This window comes from Harpia harpyja, chromosome 10, assembly GCF_026419915.1.
Source record: "Harpia harpyja isolate bHarHar1 chromosome 10, bHarHar1 primary haplotype, whole genome shotgun sequence".
NCBI classification, from domain to species: Eukaryota; Metazoa; Chordata; class Aves; order Accipitriformes; family Accipitridae; genus Harpia; species Harpia harpyja.
Window position 1 is genome coordinate 46,981,305 of NC_068949.1, and position 23,682 is coordinate 47,004,986.

General features: G+C 38.7%; 1 protein-coding gene across 7 annotated transcripts in view; it reads right to left on the minus strand.

Annotated features, from left to right (window-relative positions):
- CFAP46 (cilia and flagella associated protein 46) overlaps nt 1–23,647 on the minus strand; it is a 98,725-nt gene extending 75,078 nt beyond the window's left edge. For 6 of the 7 annotated variants that reach the window (XM_052800034.1, XM_052800035.1, XM_052800036.1 and 3 more), the window contains exons 1-9: nt 18,860–19,143; nt 18,165–18,289; nt 17,033–17,164; nt 12,968–13,032; nt 12,266–12,430; nt 5,523–5,646; nt 4,122–4,216; nt 3,147–3,254; nt 2,077–2,176 (exon numbers count right to left, since the gene is read on the minus strand). In XM_052800034.1, coding sequence (XP_052655994.1) covers nt 2,077–2,176; nt 3,147–3,254; nt 4,122–4,216; nt 5,523–5,646; nt 12,266–12,430; nt 12,968–13,032; nt 17,033–17,164; nt 18,165–18,289; nt 18,860–18,908 — 963 coding nt within the window. In that variant the 5' untranslated portion in view covers nt 18,909–19,143. Of the gene's footprint in view, nt 1–2,076; nt 2,177–3,146; nt 3,255–4,121; nt 4,217–5,522; nt 5,647–12,265; nt 12,431–12,967; nt 13,033–17,032; nt 17,165–18,164; nt 18,290–18,859; nt 19,144–20,881; nt 21,027–21,856 lie in introns of those variants that run through there. The other variant, XM_052800039.1, reaches the window with a different exon arrangement.
- Nucleotides 23,648–23,682: the final 35 nt, after the last annotated feature.

Sequence of the window (23,682 nt, forward strand, 5' to 3'; positions counted from 1 at the left end):
AAAATGATGCCAGGAAATCTGAAGATGGTCACTTAAACACCCACTAACTCTAAGGGAGAAGAGAAGGTTGAAATAGTAGCAAGGCTTCTCCACTGCTGCTGCAGAGGGGATACTTGCTATTACTGTCTATATGAATACTCAAACTAAACCCTTGTGAATCTTTGATCTAGGGGATTTAAACACATCTTCCAGTGGAATGCCATGGAATTGTGTATGATTTTAGACTTGTGGGAAATTTTCAGAAAAAATGGGCCTGAAGCAGACACTTGAATTAAAAAAATTTCAATGAGGAGAAGTAAAATTTACACTACAAGTAACTCAAAATAGGATCGCTATAATAGAAATTTGGAAATACATTTTGAGATTTGTTTGGCAGTATTTGACACTTATATTTCCTTGCATGCACATTTCAGATGATAACTGAAAACTTACTCATGGGGATCACAACACAACCAGGCACTTTTTCATACATTTTTGTATCTGAAAAACATACTGATTTTCTGAATACAGTTCTGTTTCTCAACAGGTGTACTTGTTTTGGCTGGGATAGAGTTAGATTTCTTCATAGTAGCTTGTATGGGGCTACATTTTGGATTTGTGCTGGAAACAGTGTTGGTAATGCAGAGATGTTTTTGTTACTGCTGAGCAGTGCTTACACAGCGTCAAGGCCTTTTCTGCTCCTCACCATACCCCACCAGCGAGTAGGCTGGGGTTGCACAAGGAGTTGGGAGGGGACACAGCCAGGACAGCTGACCCCAACTGACCAAAGGGATATTCCAGACCATATGACATCATGCTCAGCAATAAAAATGGGGAGGAAGGTTAGCAGGGGAGCCACTGCTCGGGGACTGACTGGGCATCAGTTGGTTGATGGTGAGCAATTGTTTTCATTTGCATCACTTATCTTTTCTTGGGTTGTACTTTGGTCTCTGCTATTTTTTCGTCATCTTTTCCTTAGAATATTATTATTGTTGTTATTATTAATTTTTAATTAGTAAAGTTTTTGTATCTCAACCCACAAGTTTTCTCACTTTTACCCTTCCTACTTTACCCACCCCACTGGGTGCAGGGGAGTGAGCGAGCGGCTGTGTGGTGCTTAGTTGCCAGCTCGGGTTAAACCACGACAACGGGGAAGGAACAGAAAAAACAAATCTCAGAGCCAGCTGGATATAAGAATCAAAAAGGGCATACACATTGAAAGACCAGTTATTACAGAGACCACACAAAATTTTAATCTAAGAATACCCCTACAGTAACATTATAATAAAAATACTACAGAATAATAAAAATTATTAAATGTTAGTAAATAACAAACCAATAGTTTGCTGGAAAATGAATCACTCCTACTAAAGGAAACTGGGAATTGTATAGGAACAAACGCTATCAGAAAAGAAGCACACAAAGGAAAGGATTAAGGAGTGCAGTTTGCAGTACAACGTCTCCGTATTCCTCGCTCCAATGAGAGCACTATGTTGCTTAAGTCCTACCTTCCAGAAAAGGTAACAACTTTGGGCCTTTTTTTGGGCAATGTTTTTTGAACTCCTCCTTTCATCAGTCCCCTAATCATGCTCCAGACAAATGCTTTGTTTTTTCCTCATCAAAATTAGAATTCATATGCTGTTCTGCAAGGTTGATATTGTACTCAAAGACTGAAGTGAATGCACATAACATTAACTGCTTTCAGAGCTTACATCTTGGTGACCAATTACAATCTGAATGGGTAAACTGGTTAAATCTTCAAAACCTGCAGGCAGCATTTAACTTCCAATCAAACTGTTCCACAGATAACATTTAAAAAACATAGGCAAAAATTTACAGTTAACGTTTTGCCAAAACTAACTGCACTACTAATTACCCTATTCTACCTATATCCTACCTTCTGACCTTATATCTCTCTACTTCAGGAATAGATCACTTATCCAAGTAATTATTTATATTAATGAATATATAAACAATACAGAGATGGACAGAAGATCCCAGAACTATCAGTATTATTTTTAAAGTATAATCACAATGTGGGGGTGGGGGGTGTTAAAAAAAACCAACAAAACAACTGTAATTAATAATAATACTTACAGTAATCCCAGCTCTCTTCAAATCAAGTATACAATCATATGCAAGCTTAATGCAGTTTACTTTCATAGAAAAACGAGCTAATTCCAGAATCAAAGGAATCCTTCAAAAATAAAAAAAGTCACTTCAGAGAATCTGATATTGCTCTTTTATGGAATTAGAAAAACACTATATGAGAGTAACTTTGTGCAATATATCTGAAACCCCTGAAGTCATCTGAATATTAGAGGACATGTGATTATACTAGTAATGCTCACAATTAACAGTAAAAGGAAAAAGATTAAAGTTGGCTACATGAAAAATACCAAAGTTCATCTGTTTATGGAAAATAATTCGTATACTTCTACTGTAGTCTTGCACAAACTGTTCCTGAAGAACATAAAAAACACAGAATGAAATGTACGCAGCACAAAGATGCTGAAATAGCAATCAAAGATTGCAGGTAATTCTGTCAACTGGCACACAAAACAGTCAAATCCATTGGTCAGTTATTTAGGAACTAGGAACATAGAACACACACAGTTGGAGACTGTATTCTAAATGTTTGGATCTCCGTAAATAACCAAATGAGCATAGTGTACTGTCTGGGATAGGAGAAGTAATGAGATACCTGAATATTGTCAAAGAAGATTGAATTTACCAAGTAAAAATGTAGTATTACTTCCATAAGTAACAGCTGTGATATAACTACTGGAATAGAGAGTTCAATTTAGTCTGCATTTCAGAATTACGTTGAAGAATTGGGAAAGGCCCCAAGAAAACCTAAAAATGAACTAAAGTCTGAAAAGCACTTGTCAGTTCTAAGACCTTTTAAAAATCTCATTTTATCAACAAGAAAGGGTTATGGAAAGATTTAATCACGTTATACAAACAGCTATATGGAAGAAGATATTTAATGTTGGGTTCCTTAATAAAGCCTAATAGGACCTTTGTCTTTTTTTAAGATGACCTAAGCATTAACACAACGCAAACTGTTATAACTAAGTACAAGTTCACTCTGTTCAAGGTCAACGGGTGGAAGCAGGATCAACTTCAGCATTAACTTTCATGGGGGTATGACAAGTAAAACTCACTTCACACTGAGAACAGACGCTGGAGGTACATCATATTGTTTCAAAAGTACATATAAAGAATTCAGATTTGCGGTGGCATCACTTGGAAATTCATTTGTGTCCCACTGCCTGCAATATATTAGGAATTGATCATAATTTTTCACAGGAAATATTATTGCATTAAAAATTTGAAATAAGTCTCCTAACTTTAGAGTGGATGGCTCTTAGACCAATGTATCAGTGGGATACCTGGATTTTGAAATATCAAAGAAAAAAAAAGAAAAAATCAAGTCAACAAAACCTACCTCAGTATGCCAAGTAAGTTACTCAGAGACAGCCAGATACAAAGCACAAAGAACATTCCAGTGTGAGAATTAATACTTCAGACAGTAAAGTAAATTTTATTCCAGAAGCAAAGAAAAATGTCGTGCAAAACTCCTTCCCTATAAGGTCAACATAAATTAATCTACTGTTACTAAAAAAAGAATTAACACTTTTAAAATTGGGGAAGTGTTGAGACATTGAAAAAATAAAATTAAATGAGATTTTGTTATGAAGCCTAATTTTTTGAATTGTTTTATGCCTTTAAAATTTAAAAGTTTAAAAAGTATTACGCTTCCCATCCTTGTGATTCATGCATTATATTTTAGGTGTGATTTTCCCACTTCATCTTTGCTCTCTTAAACATGACTTGTGTACCGAACCACAATCTGTTGGATACAAAAATATCTTTCAGTCTCTTAAATTCTTTCACCTGAGAATATCTGTACAACACACTATTCCCTACATTCCCAAAGAACTATCTCACCTTTCAGCTGAGGCTGACATCTAGACAGGCCTGACAGTTACTACCCAAACTGTCATTATAGTTTTCCTTTTGAGAAACTAATCTTTGCAGTAGGTTTTTCTACTGGTATATGCGATACCAGAACCTGACCCTACCTCTGTAATATCAAGCATCAAAGTACAAATGGAAGGATACATTTTAATACTTACAATTTTAACATCTGCATTTTATAAATAACCAGAAAATGGATGGAATTTTGTATTTCCTTCTCTACCTGGGAAATATCCATTAGTTTGTGATATACCTATAAAATAAAAATTTAATTATTAATTAACTGACTAAATAAGCAAACAAAGGACAGACACTCAAGAGGGCTAAAATAAAGCAGGTAAGTTGACTATAGGCTTTTTCATGGACTTCAAGGGCAGTGAGGCTACTACGATAATCTATGTTGTTCTGCACAGATCACCTAGTAGAGCTATACTAATCATCACATAGTGAGGATCGGAAGTATTAGCAAAAATCTAAATGTGGAACTAACATCTGAGCTAGAGTTCCAATTAATGCATTTTTAATAATACCTTTGGATAGCACTTATTCTGAAATCATCTCATCCAGCTACGAGAAATGATCCCTATTCAAATTTATCTGTAACTATAAATTATATATAACATATTATGAAGAAATGACAATAAACTGCAGTTACTTGAATTTAACTGTAAAGTTACACACTAAATGTGTGCACATCATTTCTTCTGACTCTCTCACACTGACTGCCCATAGCAATCAGTACTGATTAATTAAGCTGTACTGCAACATTAAGCTTTGCAGGACTTAAGTATGCTTTTACTAAAGCACTCAATAGTGTGGATCATACTTCTGTAGCCCTGCTGAGACTCACAGCCCAAGTACAATTTTAGAACTAATTTATACTCCTGTTTAAGGCCACTGCCAAATAGCTTTACTCAACACTGCATCTAAAAAATACAAAAGTCATTTTGAGCTTGCTTAAATGTTATTGCTTCATTAATATCGCACCTCTGGAAGGTTGTATATTGGTTCTCTTAAATCAAATATTAGAGAACTTTATATTATAAACATACGCTCTTGAAATGCATTGATTGGGAGTGGACAGAAAAAGACAATAGACAGTGTAGCAGAATCAAAGAAAATATGACTGCATGCAACTTCCAAGTTTTATTTGCCTATTTCTGCTTTTGCCACATTCGTCTTCACCCTCTTATTTCCCAAATTAAGGGCATGCAAGAAATGTGAACTATTGTCATACGCTCTGATTCCTAGAACTATTTATAGGGCTCAAGTTGGGTCATTTCAGTACTTATCAGCATGAGAAAAGTCAACAGATGCTAAATATGCCCTCAATGGCATAAGGCAGGTTAAGTTGCACTCACTACATCTTCTGTGTTAATAGTAATTATTTCCAAACAGAATTTTTAGGGTTAGCAACAGTTATCCCAATGGTATTATGTTTTATTAAAATAACACAGAGCAGGAAGGAAACAACATATTTAACAATTATAACTATGATCTTATGAAATGTAGAGAAAACTCCTGTCTTACTGGGAGTTTAAAATATTTTACAGCATTACCATTAGAGAAAATATCTGAGAGTATTTATCTGGAACATTCTCCTTAATAAAGATTGCTGCAGTAGATGAAAACTCTTTTGCTTCTTTCAGTTTTGAAGCATCGAGGAAGCACTCAAGTAAATTTCTGCAGATCAAATAAATATTTGTATTAAATATTTATTAATGCTTTCTGAAATAATTCTTATTTATATTTTCTCAAGAGACTGTTTATATTCAAGGTACCCCTCCTAAATGCAGTACAAGTGATTAGTGCTATAAAGCACTGACTCAACACAAAAGAGATCCTCTGACTTCTACATCTTTGTTTCTTACAGAGATATCCAGCTGTTAACATACATTTATTGCAGATCACAAAAACAATCTTGGAAAAGGAGACTTTTGTGAAAACTTTTCTCAACAGGACACCTGGAATTAAAACAATTAATTAATTAAAACAATACATTTCTGTGAGATGTATTCTAAGATTCTCCCTTAACTGGAAAGGCTAGTATTCCAAAAGCATCTAGGAAAAGAAAATTATTAATGTTGGGAACTGCAACATATCTACTGGATTTTCAATACTTTATCTGATTTAACTGGAAAAGAGCCTGTGATTCCATGAAATAAATTAACAACAACAATAGTAATAATTAAAATATTTTTAAAATAAATACAAATGTAAGAACAAATAAATGCTACCATTAGTTTTATAACACAAACACACTGTGTGCACTTGCTGGTTCTCATCAATGCCTCAGCAAGAGTATGTTTGGTACAAAAAACCCACATGCACAGTATTCTAAATAACCTTTAGCATACCCTTTGGAATGTTTTGTTACTTAATTTTTTATTTCCCTCCAGTTTCAGCTTATAACGAAAATGCTCCATAGCAATAAACCATCAGTCATAGATCAAAGACATAGACAAGTTCACAAAGAGAAAGGAAAAAACTGTGGCAGAAGTGTAACAGGAACTGGAAACAGCCTGTATAATACCAGACCAAAACACCTCTGAGAAGAGGTTGTCTGACCTTGAAAAACTACATGGACACTCTTCATTTTGCACATAAAACTGTTTCTCTCAGTAGAGGTATCTCAAGGTTTATCCTCCAGCTTTACTGATGAAATGTAAGAATGGTAATACATTGATATTGATACACTATTTATTTCCAATTATTATCAAATAATTGGTAATAATGCAAATGTGTATATTAGTACTGATAGCACACTGGGTTGATTGTGGGGATTTTTTGACTTCCATTTTAATCTTGCTTAGGGAATAAAAAAACATTCAGTGCAGTTCTAAAAGTAAAATTACCAACAACAAATTAATTTGCTAGCAGAATCAGGTATTATAAAACCATCTATTTTCTAACCTTCTGTATTCCTTACAGTCTTTAAATTAGAAGATGAGAGCTGAGACTCGACACCGCCTTTGCCTCAGTCTTCACCAGAAAGGTCTCCCAGGCCTTGTGCCTGGTGAAAGCATTCAAAAAATTCAGTAAAGCAGATCTACTGAAAAGGACCTGGGAGTCCTGGTGGACAGCCAGCTGAGCACCAGCGAGCAGTGTGCTCTGGAACCGAAGGCGGCCAACAGCATCCTGGTCTGTATTAACAGGAGCACAGACAGTAGCAGATCACGGAGGCATGTGCCTACAGGGAGGCAGGTCACGGAGAAGAGGGACCCAGGCTCTCTACTACGGTGAACGGCAGGAACACAAGTGACAACGGGTGTACACTGGAACAAGAGAGGTTCGGAGTGGTAATAAAGAAAAACTTTCTGTCCATGAGGACAGTCAAGCAGAGTTGCTGCAGCTCAGAGAGCTTGTGCAGTCTCCACCTATGACTGTTTCCAGACCTGACTGGATAAAGTCCTAAGCCTGATCCCACAGATGACCCAGCTTTGAGCAGGAGGTTGGATTACCCATTCATGAGGTCTGTTCCCACCCGGATTGCCTTGCAATCCTAAAGTATATGCTGTATCTCTAGACATCATCTGTCAGGATTATTCCAGATGTCATCTGTTACGTTTGGTTTTTTTGAAGCAACATTGTACCTATGTAATGAACTTGTCTTAAACTTTTGGAATAGCTTGTGAAAATAGATACCTTTACCCTTGGTTCAGTTCCACTGTGTATTCTCTAAGTCTCAGAGCTTCCCATTAGCAATAATTTTCTGATCAGCCAACATTATTTTTCTTGTGATTTATTTTTACTGATGTTTTGGATATTATTCGTTGCTTCTTTCACTGGAATTAAATACTGAAGAGGCAATAAATCTGCCTGTGTGTTGACTAGGTTGCTTTCTAACATTACTTTTCCTTACTGACCATACACTTATGAATATCTTAGCCTACATGTGCTTCTCAATCCAGAAACATCTGTTCTCACTAGCAAAGACTTGAAATTATCTAACAGACAGCTCTTTCTCTTAAAATTTATATGTCATTAAAATATGAACTGAAATCAGAGATTGCAAATCAGATACTATCAGTTCAGATGCTTTAAAATTTGTTCTTTAGATTTATTTTAGAAAAACTTAACATACAAAACAGTGTGGCCAGCACAGCAGGACTAGGGCAGTGATTGTCCCCCTGCACTTGGCACTGGTGAGGCCGTACCTCGAATACTGTGTTCAGCTTTGGGCCCCTCACTACAAGAAGGACATTGAGGTGCTGGAGCATGTCCAGAGAAGGGCAACGAAGCTGGTGAAGGGTCTGGAGCACAAGTCTTAGGAGGAGCAGCTGAGGGAACTGGGTTGTTTAGCCTGGAGAAAAGGAAGCTGAGGGGAGACCTTATCGCTCTCTACAACTACCTGAAAGGAGGTTGTAGTGAGGTGGGGGTCAGTGTCTTCTCCCAAGTAACAAGTGATAGGACGAGAGGAAACAGCCTCAAGTTGCACCAGGGGAGGCTGAGATTGCATATTAAGAAAAATTTCTTCACCAAAAGTGTTGTGAAGCGTTGGAACAGGCTGCCCGGGGAAGCGGTGGTGTCACCATCCCTGGAGGATTTAAAAGATGTGTAGATGTGGCGCTTAGGGACATGGTTTAGTGGTGGACTTGGCAGTGTTAGGTTAACGGTTGGACTCGATGATCTTAAAGGTCTTTTCCAACCTAAATGATTCTATGATTCTAAAACCAAGTGAAATTCTGCCAAAAGGTCTAACTTTGAATATCAGATCTGTAAACCTACAACTACATTTAAACAAAAGTAACATTATGACCTTATTTCTGCCTGAATTTATAGTAATAAACTTTCTTCTCCTTAGTGAACAGCTGTCAGAGACATTGAGCAGATACTAGCATATGCCTTATACATCTTATTTACCATTCACCTAAAGTTCCACAGCACGGTTTCACTTTTAATCTAAGTCAAGGAATTAATCATTTAAGTCTTTCAGTTAGATTAATTAAAATGATACAATAATCTGGGCACACACATAATTTATACAATTATACCCTCAAAAGAAGACAGTATCAGCCTTAAATATATGCAGCCACTCCATAAAAAAAAATGACACACTTCTCCCAACTACTATCAACTCTATACTACCGAGATGCTTGAGCAGGAGGGTTGGGCTAGGTGATCTTGAGGAGCCCCTTCCAACCTCAACCGTTCTGTGAAGATGGCAGAACCAGGGGCCTTTCACTGAGAAAATGTATGCTTTGTTATAAGGCAGGACTGTTAACTCAAGCAATTTAGTCAAATTGTCAAAGACTCTCACATTCTAAAGAATTAAAGGAAAACTGATCTTTTAACCAGGATCCCATATTTACTAGGAAAATAGTTTCCAAGACTATTTTGCTAAAACCCTCTACTCTCTCTGAAGAAAACTCCTTCACACATTTTTTTTCTTAGCAGAAGTTACCACGTTTAAACACGAAAATAAATTCTACCATCTGAACGACCCACTCATGATGTGTGAAAAATAAGTGTGCGGGTGTCATTGTATATACACCATTCAACATGCAATGGGAAGTCAGATTGAGACTTTTCATACATAGCTCAAACGAACAAGGATATTTTCAATAGATATACAATATGCTTAAATAATTATCAGTGTAATACGTTAACATGTACCTTTCTGCTATTCTCATTATGGAAAAATGTATTTAAAGGCAACATATCAGAAAGTATTAATTTATTCAGTCACTCAAAACCCAGCAGTTATAGCAGAAAGTAACAACATACATGTCTATTTAAAAACTCTGTATTTGTACCTACCTTTTAAAATTACATTTAATGAGGTTGCATTTTTCATTTCCTTATAGACGCAATAAGGACTTTGAGTCATGCTTAATAAGAACATCCTTGAAACGGGGAAAATAACTACAACGTACTTCTTCAGCCACGAATTTTCTTCAGTGAAATATCAATTGCTAAAGATTCTGACTAGCATTATTTAATTCAGTGTAAATTACATTATACACACTTCTGAACAGTATGTTTGCAGAAAAACCTATGTATTTCCTAAATAAAATATGAAATTGGCTGACAAGTTTCAGTTATGACAGACATAAATGTGGAAGGCATTTTTATCCAACCCTAGATTACTAGTCTCTTCCCTAAAAATTATTAGACTTTTAATTCTAAATTTTTTGCATAATACTTAAAGCTATTCTGTGAATTCATCTTGTTGGGAGCTTTAACTCCTGAATAACAATCTATTTCCCAGAAAGAAAACCTGTTGGTTTAAATCTTAATAGCTTTGTTTATGCAAGTGTCCTGGTTTCAGCTGGGAAAGAGTTAATTTTCTTTCTACTAGCTGGTAGAGTGTTATGTTTTGGATTTAGCATGACAATAATGTTGATAACACTGATGTTTTCAGTTGTTGCTAGGTAGTGCTTAGACTAAGTCAAGGATTTTTCAGCTTCTCATGCCCAGCCAGCAAGAAGGCTGGAGGGGCACAAGAAGCTGGGAGGGGACACAGCCAGGACAGCTGACCCAAACTGGCCAAAGGAATATTCCATAGCATATGATGTCATGCCCAGTACATAACTGGGGGCAGTTGGCCGGGGGGGGGACAACTCGGGAACTAACTGGGCATCACTTGTTTTGTATATTCCAATTCTTTTATTATTATTGTCATTTTTATTATTATTATTTTTTATTATTATTATTGTCGTGGTTTAACCCCAGCCAGCAACTAAGCACCACACAGCAGCCTGCTCACTCACTCCCCCCCACCCAGTGGGATGGGGGAGAAAATCAGGAAAAGAAGTAAAACACGTGGGTTGAGGTAAAAACAGTTTAATAGAACAGAGAAGAAGAAACTAATAATGATAATGATAACACTAATAAAATGACAACAGTAATAATAAAAGGATTGGAATGTACAAATGATGCGCAGTGCAATTGCTCACCACCCGCTCATCGATACCCAGCTAGTCCCCGAGCAGCCATCCCCCGCCCCCACTCCCCCCAGTTTATATACTAGATGTGACGTCACATGGTATGGAATACACCGTTGGCCACTTTGGGTCAGCTGCCCTGGCTGTGTCCTGTGCCAGCCCCTCCAGCTTTCTTGCTAGCTGGGCATGAGAAGCTGAAAAATCCCTGCCTTTAGTCTAAGCACTACTTAGCAACAACTGAAAACATCAGTGTTATCAACATTCTTGCATACTGAACTCAAAACATAGCACCTTATCAGCTACTAGGAAGACAATTAACTCTACCCCAGCTGAAACCAGGACAATTATCATCATCATTATTTTCTTCCTTTCTGTCCTATTAAACTGTTCTTATCTCAACCCATGAGTTTTACTTTTTTTCAATTCTCTCCCCCATCCCACTGGGTTGGGGGAAGTGAGCAAGTGGCTGCGTGGTGCTTAGTTGCCAGCTGGGGTTAAACCATGACAGCAAGTTATTCTCCTTTTCATAACTTTTGGGCTCTTATTTTGCCTAAGACTGGTTAAAAGAAGACGTATTTCATTTATGCTTTGAAACATTAGGCCAAGCAGTATATCTAAATTAGCAGGGGCAGCCTTTAATTTAATACTGAAGAAAACCACATATAATACTAATTAGAAAGGAAAAGGCTTGATCTAAACGAATTACATTGATAAGAACCACACAGTACCAAATTATACATTAAAGCATGTGACCGACATAAAAACCACATCACTACTGATGACAACTCATCTCTGTATTCTTAATTCCTGTATTTGCAATACAAATACTTATTTTGCTCACTGATTTTTCATAAAGTTTCATTTTAACATACAGTTATGGGTTAACAAGAGGAAAAAACAGTAAGAAAGATAACTTAGGTTAATATATACAAAATCTTCATAATGAAGAAGGAAGAAATTAGGAGGTATCCTGAACACGTTCTCACAACCTTACCAGGCTGTTTCTTTCTCTTTAGGGATCAGAGGACAGAAGAGATCTTTGTTCATCTATTTAAACGTTATGTTTCCTCACATGAAGAAAATAGTTCTTAAAGAAAATGGAAGTTTGTCTTTCTCCACACTTACAAGGACAGCACATAACCAATGACTCCAACACTACATCCAAAATGACTGTGATATTTCAGATTGGACCTAGGGCCTAACTGCCTCTGCCACTAAAATTTTAACCTCAAAGTAAATATTAAAATGAAGCACCTTTTATGTTTAAGTGTACATTTTATGAATTAAGCTTTCCACAATAAATGTATCTACAATGTTACCAATGAAACATAGGTTATCAAAGGCTACCTCAGGTGGCAGCCATATGTACAAGAGGACTACAGGATGCCCATATGAAAAGATGTGATTAAACTTACATCATGAGTTCTGCTCTCCATTCATTGTCCTGCTCTTCAGTTTGGTTTAACAGTTTAACAATCTGAGAAAGGCTGGGAATAAGACAATAGCGGAATCCAGGCTTAAGATATGGCCTCACAAGTTGCCAGTAAAGAACTGAGGCATTATATATCAAAAAATAATATCTGAAAAACAGGAATCAAGAATTTAGTATTTCATGGACTTAGATAAACATAAAATTACAGACGGAGTATTTTAAGACACTTTCGAGAAGCAAAAACTGGAACTTTTCCTATGCGTTTAGATAAGAACCAATCCTGACTATGAACTGAGAACACAAGTACAGCACAAGAAGAATACAGTAACTCTTGCAACTATACTCTACCCAGTAATTAACCACTTAAAATAAGCTAACATGGTGCTCTCCTTCTACAGAGCATAAATATAAAAGGGGAAGAAATGCTTAGTGATATCTTAAGCAGCCTTAAACATGTTGATTCATCTCATTTAATTAAGACTGTTCAGTATTCTTATATTGTTGCAGCACGCACAGCAGTTACAGAAGTGCAGTAACAAAATTGAAGGAAAATCCACAAAAGCAAAAAACCCCCAAACAACACAACTCCAGGTACCTAGTGAAAATCTGAGACAAACAACTATGAAAACCTAACTCAGTAACATTTCCTGAGATTTAAAGAGTTAAACCTATCAGTAGGGCCTACCTTCGATCATGGCTGGCAAAGTCTATCGCCTTCATAAAAAAGAGCACAAACTTTTCAAACTCTTCCTAGAACAGAACAAAAAAACGTTAATGTAATTTGAATATGGCTTTTATAAATCAGTACATTATTTTCCTATTTCAATATGTTCACATCTCATAATTTTTATTTTCAGACCAATCTCAAATAAAACATGCTGCCATAGAAACAGAATGACTAAAAATCAGTAGCATTGCCTATTACTGTTTTCCTGATTTCAAATTTTAAGATCATATTTTCAGTTTCTTTCACTTCTGCCAAACTTAATAATTATCAGCACTGAAATTTTCCAGAACTGCAAAGCTGCGTACTTTTTAAGCTTTCAGCAAAGAAAGCTCAGAAACATCCAAGAGCACAGCCAGGAAAAAAAAAAATTGGCTTGTCCCATTAAAAAATGTGAGCTATTTTTCTTCAGAAAATCTCCAACAAGAATTTGTCAACTGAATGGTGTGTCAGGCATGCTCTTTTTATCATTAAAGCAGCTGGGAAGCAGCTTTTCAGAGGAGGACCCGGGGGTCCTGGTGGACACCAAGCTGAACACAAGCCAGCAGCATGCCCTTGCTGCAAAGGCAGCTCACAGTGTCCTGGGCGGCCTTAGGAGGAGTGTTGCCAGCAGGTCGAGGGAGGTGATCCTGCCCCTCTACTCAGCACTGCTGAGGCCGCACCTGGAGTGCTGTGCCCAGTTCTGGGCTCCCCAGTACAAGAGGGACATGGACACTGTGGAGAGAGCCCAATGAAGGGCCACAAAGATGATGAAGGGACTGCAGCATCTCTCATATGAGGAAAGGCTGAGAGAGCTGGGACTGGTCAGCCTGGAGAAGGCGGCTCAGGGGAGATCTCATCAGAATGTACAAATACCTGTAGGGAGGGTGCAAAGAGAATGGATGGGATCATAAAAAGGGATTTTTGAAAGCCTAAAAGAAAGATGCAGTGGAAACAGCAAAGCAGAGGTGGAACTGGATGGGCAGGAAGGGGATGACACCGGAAAGCTCTCTAGAGTGAGACAGAACAACTAAAAACTCTGAGAGTTGGGACTGATTTACTGGGACTCTGGGACTGGTATAAGAAGGCTACTGAGCAATAAGTGGGAACTGCCTAGATAAAGAGAAAACCAGGATTAAGAGCCTGAGAGTGTGACAGATGTGCTCGACCCCCCCTTAACCAAACCAGCAGCAGTTTGGTATAGGCTCCAAAGGAGGTCATAGCCAGGCCAAGAACTCCTCTAGGAAACCCACAAAGGAGCATAGCTACACAGTGGAAGTTGTGGGTACAAGGAGTCTCGTGCATACCTCTCCCGTTGTATGCAATTTGACTACAAGCCAACCACTTTATCCCATAAATATGACAGCCTAAGTGAGCTGCCTTTGAGCTCTCCCTGCTAGGCAGTGTGGCTGCATGGCGGTAATCTCCAGCAACGAGATCTTTTACCAGCGACAGATTATTGGATGAGCCCAATTTGCGTTCTCCCTGGATGGCAACTGCACTGCATGCCAGGCAACTCTCCCCTTGAGCAAGGATGCCTCTCAGTGTTAAGAGATATCAGTCATTTAGCTTAAATAAGCAAGTTTTAAACAGAATGAATCACTTAAAGTTATAATGTTGTGTGAGTTAGTAAGGTGTTTGCTTAGCTTTACTTACTTAGCATGAGTAGCTAGATTTGCTGAAGCCTAGGCCGCAAGCTGTAAACTTTCACTTAGATTTACTGTGCCTACTTAGTCAAAACAGGGGCCTCCAGAGCCAGCGTAAATCAAAAGGTAAGGAGGCTTCAAGGCTACAACCATCAACAGCACCTGCAACTCGACAAGATAACAAATGGCTTGTCTGGAGACAGTGAAGAAATCCAATAAGGAGTCAGAAGATCTCAGACCAGAATCACTATTGGACCAAAGGGCGCGTGGAAGGCACGTGAAGAGAGTGTGAAGAATGCGTAAGGGGCAGGTGAATGGTCTGTAAGGGTATAATTGCCCAGGGCTTTCTTCGTTCTGGTTCTTCCTCTCCTCTCCTTCTCCTCCTCCCCATCACCCCCACCTCCGGGGGCACCCAGCTCGAGCTGATCCTGCTACTGTACCACTCTATTAAATTATTTCTTTTTATAAGACTCAATGCCTGAGAATCTGTTTTGGGAAACTGAGGGCTCGAACTTCAGAGCAAACTAACGCTAGACACCTGGATGGATCGGTAAGTGATTAACAGCATGCTAAACTTCGAAATCCTAACTAAGTGATATAAAGGATTGATTGTGCGCATATAATCTTTTAGGCATAAACCATTGACCAAGTCTGAGACTAAGTCTGGATCCAGCTGCACCCAGACTCCTCTCTGAGATGGAGTTTAGAAAGCAAGGGATCCATTCTGAACCTCGTGACTCAATGAGAGGCTTTCCTTACCCTTTGAATCTTTTAGATATAAACCATTGATCAGGTCTGAGACTAAGATTGGACCTACCCACCCCTAAGCTCCATCAAGAGTTTAGAAAGCAAGGGGGTCCATTCTGAACCTTGTGACTCAACAGGAGGGTCTCTCTCACCTTTTTGCATCTCCAATCTCTGTACAAATCATGGAAAATCGATTCTAACTCAATTTTCCTTTGTATGTTTATGCCATGTAGTAAGTAACAGAGTGAACCTTGCCATCGAACTCTGTTAAGTTGCACTTTTACAAATTCTTTAAGTGATCTAAAACACTCATCCATGACAGAGAGGTATTAGATACTAACGTAGAAAAGTTGCACTTGGCCCTTAAGAATATAAGCATCTTAATCAGCTAACAAGGATTCCTTAGGATAGAAACCAAAATAAGGACAAATTTATCTTTTCTAAGTGAATGATAATTACTGGTCATACAGCATGAGATGTTGTGCCACTCCTATTTTCATAAATGATCTAGGAGCACAGCAGTGAAAAAACTTTACAACTGATACAAAGTGTATCTTAAAAACACATTACAACACACAGCACAAAGAACCAAGTTATGATTGCACATACTGGGATGGTTCTTAACTTCCAAAAAGTTAACAAGAGTCAAGAAGGAAACAGCAAAATTTGGCTAAGATTTAGAAAACATCACAGAATAGCTTAATTTAGAAACATAAAAGGCTAACTGGACATTAGAAAATACTTTTCAAATGTGTACGAAGTTTTAAAAGGACAACTGATCAGTAGTTCTGCACATGCACTCAGAGAAGGCAGAGAAAGTACAGATAACGTAATAGGGAGAAGATTCTAGCTTGAAAGTTAATTCAAACACTTTATCCAAAGAAACTACAGAAACATCTGTCAGAGAAATTTGTGAACACAAACAACACAAACATCTGTTAAGGCCATTTTAGGTGGTCAGATACCATTGAAAAATTGTCAAAGCTGACTGACCCCAGTATGAGGACAAGTAAAATACTGAAGACAGAAAACAGATCCCACTCCATCTTAAATTCAGCAGGAGGTAAAAACTGCTCATCATGTATGGACACAGTATCACCGCACGGAAGCTTTTAGAAGCAGAAGTACCCTGCTAAGTTGCTACCAAAAAGCTTCATCTCTCATTTCAAAAGCCACATCCAAAGTACTCCATGGAAAGGTTACTGATCTGTGGTGGAACCACACTGCCACAGAAGAGAAAAGAACTGTACAACCTCTCTGAGGGCCCCTTTAGTCCTCCATTTCCCACAATTCTGTGAAATGCTTCATGTGATCCTGAATAAAACTGGTAACTGTTTTACCAGTTACAGCTAAATTTGGTCTGAAAGTATTGTATCAATGTAAAAAGTGAAAAGGTTGACTTTAAAACAATCAACTGCCTGAAAAATTTTGCAAACATTTTTTTTTCCTCCCCAAAATATTTGCAATATTAGTCTAATTCAGTTGGTAAGTTTTGTTTACTCCCAAACTACCTGTTAATATATTTTCCTTTAATTTTTCCCACAATCCTGGTTACCCTTGTGTATTTTAAATGACTGAAAGCAATACATAAAAACCTAGGAAGAAATACTCTTAAAAACTGGCTTAATATAATGCAACCTTCATGATTTCTCACCAAATTATCTGTAGAGAGTGGAGTGTGCAACTGGCCTTGGCACAAATACGCTCTGCCAAGAAACTGGTTCACAGGAAATCTTGCTTTAAAATACATCTGTAGACAGTCACTGCTCATTTCCAGATATCCCAGCTAAGGCCAAAAAAAGCATTTTAATATTAAAAAAAAAAAAAAGCAACAAATACTTAACTAAGAATCGTTAGGTTTTAAAAATGCATGCCTACTGAAAGCGTAACATCTAACTGCATACCAGTATGCAAACAACATTCCATAAAGCTGTGTATCAGATCTGGTACAAACCCATTAAGATTTAAAACTTAAATCTAGACTTTTGTCATTCCAAATGTATAGAAAAATAGCTCCTTTATTTAACAAAGCTCCTGAATCACTCGGTCATAGAACCCCTTACAGTATACAAAAAAAGTTTCCTTTTTTAATAGCCATTAACAGAATTGTTAACATAAAGGCAAAATTCTTAGTAGAATTTTTTTTTTAAAAGGATGGGTATTAGCCAGCAGGATTTTCTATGGATGTCAATGCTGGACCTCAATTTTCAGACAACAGATAGAATTTGAGTGGCGTGCAGCTTGGAAAAAAAAAATAATGTTTTATTGGAAACTCTGTCTACTTGAAATCCAATCATTTGTACCCATGGATTGAAAATTAAAAAATACTTCAAAATTAAGAACCTCTACCACATTTTATAGAAGTGAGCTCACTTAGCAACAACCTTTCATAATTAGAATCTCACTTTTTCTTCTTTTGCCCAGTAGGGACTGTTCAAAAACACATTTTCTTCAGTCATAACCAAATGGCTAACGTCAGTTTTCCATAACAAGAAAAAACAGACATGGCAAACTATTTTATATTGCTATAGTATGCCTTGCATATTTTGGTCTAATTATAAACTTCACAAACCACAGTGTGCTGACTGTGAAAGAATTGATAATTTAGAGGCCGAGTTTTAACTGAAAATGCATGTTTAAACAGTTGTTCTCCAAAACCAGAAGAGTGTAATATTTTTCACAGGTACCTTTGGGAATAATTTTAAGTAGGAACTTTAACAGCTGTAAATACAACATGTCATATAAATGTTTTTGTTCAATGTAGATAAACTGCCTAAACTACAAACCTGAAATGCTTGTTCAGCACATAAAACATATAAGTCCGTGCTGAAGTTATCTGATGAGTCAAGTGCAGATTTTCCTTGACTGGCTGATTTGATCAACTCATAAGCGTTCTTCAAAGCCTGAACATCTGAAATAAAAAAAAGAATAAGGAATGTAATGGACAATTTATGCTTCAAGTTGGACTGACAGACATGATCGCATTATTTCAAGTGAACTATATGGCATCCTGTTTCTCCTTTACAGAAATAAATTATGAACGTGTAAGGATAATAATGTCAAGCAAATGCTGTTCAAAGTTAGCCACAGTTGTAAGATGAAGTGTTAGCAACTCTCTTGCAATTTAAAATCACTAATGTTAGCACACAAGAAAGTGAACTGCTGTGAAGGCCTGATTCATATGTCCCTGAACTGAACAGCACTCTTTCAGTTGACAGCGAAATTCGAGATTAGATCCTTAAAGCTGTTCTGTGAAGTAAACTTGACTGGAAGGAAACTAGATTAAATTAAGAACGCTACAGCAGTTACTTCTTTTCATGGCTAAGAAGCAGGTTTAAAGACTGAGAGGAAGAGCACGCTTTCTATATATTTAGAAACAAAACCGATGACGATCAAGCAGTTTTTGTGTTTAAAGGGCGATTTTTATTCCACTTATTTTTACAGAGGGGCAAAATCTCGCAACCGCCCGACATCCTCTTACCTCGGCGGCTCTCCGCCGCCAGCAGCCGCTCCCTGACGGCCAGGTCCATGCCGCCTCGGCCGAGCCCGGCGCGGCGCGGCCCCCTCCCCCCGCGCCCCGCTCCGCGGGCGGGCCGCAGGCGCCACGGACGAAGCTTCACCCCGAGACGCGGGGCAGCTCTGCGAACCGAGCTCGAGGCCCCGGGGAGGCCTTTTCTGACGACACCGTCCGAAGGCCTCCCCGAGCAGCCGAGAGAACCGGCCGCCGAAGGTGCCCGCCCGGAGAGGCTCCCGCGGCCGCCCCACCTCCCCACCGCCGGCCGCCGACCCCCTTCCTCCGCGCCCTCCGCCGCCGCCGCCGCCGCCGCCCTGGGCTGCCGTTGCCCCTCCGGGCGCTCCTGCCGCCGCGCGTATCCTAGCAGCGCTCCCGCAACACGCGCGCCCGCCGCCCCGCCCCCGGCCTCACTCGAGGGACCGACGAGCCCCGGCCGGGCCCGCGCCCGCCGCCCGGCCCCGCCCCCGGCCTCACTCGAGGGACCGACGAGCCCCGGCCGGGTCCGGGTCTGCGCCCGCTGCCTGCCGCCCGGGAGCACTGCCGACCGGCCCGGGGCAGGGGTGCCGCCAGTCACGGCGCGGGGCAGGATAGCAAAGGCTGCCGCAGGAGGAGGGGCCGGAGCACCCGCAGCAGGCCTGTTTCCGTCCTGCCGGGGAACAGCCACGGCAACAGCCGTTACGAACGGTCTGCACCTAAGTCTGTTGCCGAAAAAAGGTAAAAACATCTTCCTCCGGTAAAGACTGCTGCTAGCTTTTAGCGGTGTTACTGCTGTGGCCTATGCCACGGCACAGATCTCTTACTCCCCCTAAAAATCAGTGCATTCAAGCATGTAATGCACGCTTCCATTACTAAGCACACACAGTATAAAATCACTCTGCAGTCGGGTTAACAAAGGCAGTGATTGATAGCTTCCTGTAGATAAACGTATTGCTAAGAAATGCTATCACCAGTCATTTTTGTCCCTGTCTTGAGAGCTTCTAACACAAACGTCTTGAAATAAAGCATACGCTACCAGCAGCTGAAGCTTTGGGCTCAAGCAGAACAAAATGCCAAAGGACGTTTGGATCGTATCTGCCAATGCAGAGAGAATCCGTAGGCTAGGGTATGAACGAATCTTTTAAGACTCATTTCACTGTATATCACCAGGCACAATTTATAATTTAAAAAAATAGACCTTCAGAGAACAACAGTCCAGAAAACAGATACGGTCAAAAAAACCTGGAAGCTCCCTGACCACACTGACATCAAGGCATACCAAATGAAGCATTTAGGCCTTCACGATTTCCCCTCAACTGCTTAGTCGTAGCAGATTCTATGAGGTAAATCACCATAGTCATGAAGACATTAAAAAGGCTTACATATATAAATTCAATTTTAAACCTAAGCCCTTTGCACTTTGAGCTAAATTGAAATTCTGTACTGGTAGGGTGTTCCACTCTTGATGGACAGAACACCTTCTGAAGTGCGGCATTACTGATGAGTTTCCAAAGACGTTCCTTGCAGTCATCCTCAGCTGAATGAAAGATGAGAATTAGGAGAGGCCGTGAGGGTGACAAACAATACAAATGGCAAGTGCAACAAATTCTTATGCTGCAGGCCCAGCTACTCAGCAAGTCACGCATACTCTACATTTCAGAACTGTAGAAGATCCTTCAGTTTATGAAGCATTGGAAACATTACAAATATATAAAGACCTGTAAAGAATTCAGCAGTAGACTCCCACCTATTGTCTATCTGTTCTCCTACCTACTCCTCTCCACACAGTCCACTGAAATTAAGTAACTGTCTTGCTTGTATGAATGCTAACAAACAGAAATAAAACTCATCTGAAAACTTCAGGTGGGCAAGAAAACACTATAGCAAACCTGTGGCAATTTCCAAAGCAGAAAGCAATATATTGGTCTTGTGTAATTATGTTAGGTAGTTATGGCAATGGCTTACTGTGACTTACCATGATATGCTTACAACGTTTGTACCCAAACTTCGTACCTCTTAATGCATGACTCAGCTACAGTCCAGCCACTTCTTCTTGATGTTCTTTGGCAGAATCCCAGACAGAGGTAGGACTAGTGTCTCCCGATATAAAAATCAAGATGTGGAAACTCTGCACATATTGACTCTGGAAGAAGCACTCCTAAAATGTAGATAATAGCCAAAATGGCACCATATCCCCAAATGTAATTAAAAATTACTGACTGCTACATAATGAAAACTGGTCACATGGTTTGTGATATAAAAGAGAATATAAAAATCTACTAATTATCTCATAGTAAAATGACCAGGGAAATACAGACAAGAAACAAACAAACAAAAAAGACCAAGTTAAAATCACCCATTTGAATTGATTTGGAAATAAACCAAAAGGAATTAAATCAAAGAATTGATGAAAAAAAAAAAAAGAAAGAAGTGTAGAGGTGGGGGATGGTCACATTTTACTTAGCTAAGCTTTCTGACTTTCTTAAATTGTAACCCAATATAGAATGACTGTGGTACTCCAATCTGGAAATTAAGAAATAGGTATTCATCCTCCCAGTTGTTACCCAACAGCAGTTATGACCTCCCCACAGCTTACAGATAGAAACAAAGTATTCCTGGTTTGCTTTTTGGCTAATTGCTGATAGCTTTTGCTAAAGGGCCTTGGTGTACCCTTTACTGGCACTATAGTTGCCTCTATTTGTACAAATAAAGAGATTACAGTAGTTATATTAACCAGCATAATTAAAACTTAAAAAATAGAACATCTGTAAATGGTCAAAAAGAAAGTGCATCAAGAAGGTTACTTCACACTCCAGTTGCCTTTTATAGGAATTCTTTCAGTTTCCTTGAATAGATGAGGTACTGGATAATGTGCCTGATTCCAGTCCTTCTACAGGCAAGGTGAGTCTAATGCGAATCGGAAATAGTACAGACCTCAAATGAACCATTGGTTTGCTCCATATGCACTAGTTTTTTAATTATAATTACCTCCTGACTCTTTTGTGCTCTGGTTTGCAGATTCAAACATCTTACTTCATGTGTTATGAGCTTATCCTTCTCAAAGGGCTTTTCTGTAGTCTGTTTTTTTTAACATGTAAGAGAGAACAAAAATGGTTTTCTGTATCATTTTCTCATCTACTGCTCCTTTCCTTTTGCTCTATGCTAAGTATCTCAGGGGAGCTTAAGGCCAACTGCACCATCTGTGCTGCAGATGCTGTCCCATCTCATGATGTACCCTCAGAGTCATGTATGACTCTGAGGAGACTAGGCATACACATTCCATTTATCCCCAAGCTGCATACTAACATAAAGCCAGGAATGCGTATAAAGAAGAGCAACAAAGGGGAGAAACAAAATTTCTAGGCAGCAAAGAGATTTAGACAAACTGGAAGTGTTATCTATAGACACTATGCAACTTTTTGTTTAGAAATTGATCATGAACAGATAACTTGTGTTAAATTAATTTCCATTCTTAATTCTCTGAATAAGAGTTTCAATCAACCTATTTGGATTTAAATGTTCCTAGAAAGCACTCATAATCAAATCACTGGAGCAGTAAATCTACTGAGAAGTAGAAGTAAGTATTTTAGGGGGAGTAGGAGACAGCAGACGATAAAGAAATATCCGATGACACAATGCATCTGTTTTCTGTGCTGTCATTAATTCTTGCCAAAAAATAATGGCTTAACGTATCTCTTCTCCATCTCTGCTTCTGATGAAAATCTAGTACTTACTGAGCAGCCTAAGAATGTAACTAGATCAGATCAAAGGTCTCGCCAGCTAGCTTTCCTTTGACAGAGATGAACAGCAGAAGGCTAAAGAAGAGTTTAGAACAGGGTATTGCATTATTTCCTCAGTAAGGAATCCCCTAAGATTCCAACAGCTCATGACCAGCAACCTTGAGCATCTAGCCCTGTTACAGTACCTGTGTTTTTAATAATCTTTGACATGCTTTCTGTCATGAATTTGCCTTATTTGACTCTTTGAACGCATGCAGACTTGTTATCTATATTATATTGTGCCAGTGAATTTCAGACTTTAACTAAATATTGCATGGAAAAGAACATCACAAAAAGTACCTCCAAAAAATATTTTAAATTAAAAAATGTAACTTTACAAGCCAAACTCTGTCAGGAATTAGCTGTGTGTGGTTTTAACTAAGCTCTGGCATTTGTTTGAGAAGAAATTGCATGATGTTGAAATTAAGAATCTTCTCCCATCTGAACCACCATATGGAAACGCTTGTAATAAAAAGCCTAGAATTGCTGAAATACTGTGTTTCTCTGTAGGCAGCTCTGCAGACCAAATGATGCACTGTAAAGTAATGTAAAAAAAGAGATTACTTAGTGACTTACTCAATTTATATCATGTAAATGATAGCAGAATAGGATATCTCATGTTGAATGTTACACACAACTGCTCCAAGGCAATCATTATGCCACAATATGAATACATTAACTTTTGATAATTTCTAGTATCTTTCAACGTATAGTATCTACAGTTATCTGAAATTAACTCTTTTAAACAGGCTACTTCAGAAAAGCAAAACCCAACAAATTAAGCACTGTATAGCTATAGCAGAATATTTAATTCTACCAGACAAATAACGTACCAGGGCTTGCTATGAAACATCATCTTTAGAACATTAAATACACATGCCATTTAACTTTCGAAGATGTACGTGCACGTGGTTAGCATTACAGGGCTGTACCTTTACTTGTCTACTTCATAATATACACCTCTTCACATTGTTGCTTCTCTACGTCCTTGCCGGGACGAGTTTGCCGAGAGGCAGCGCCGTGCCATACCACTGT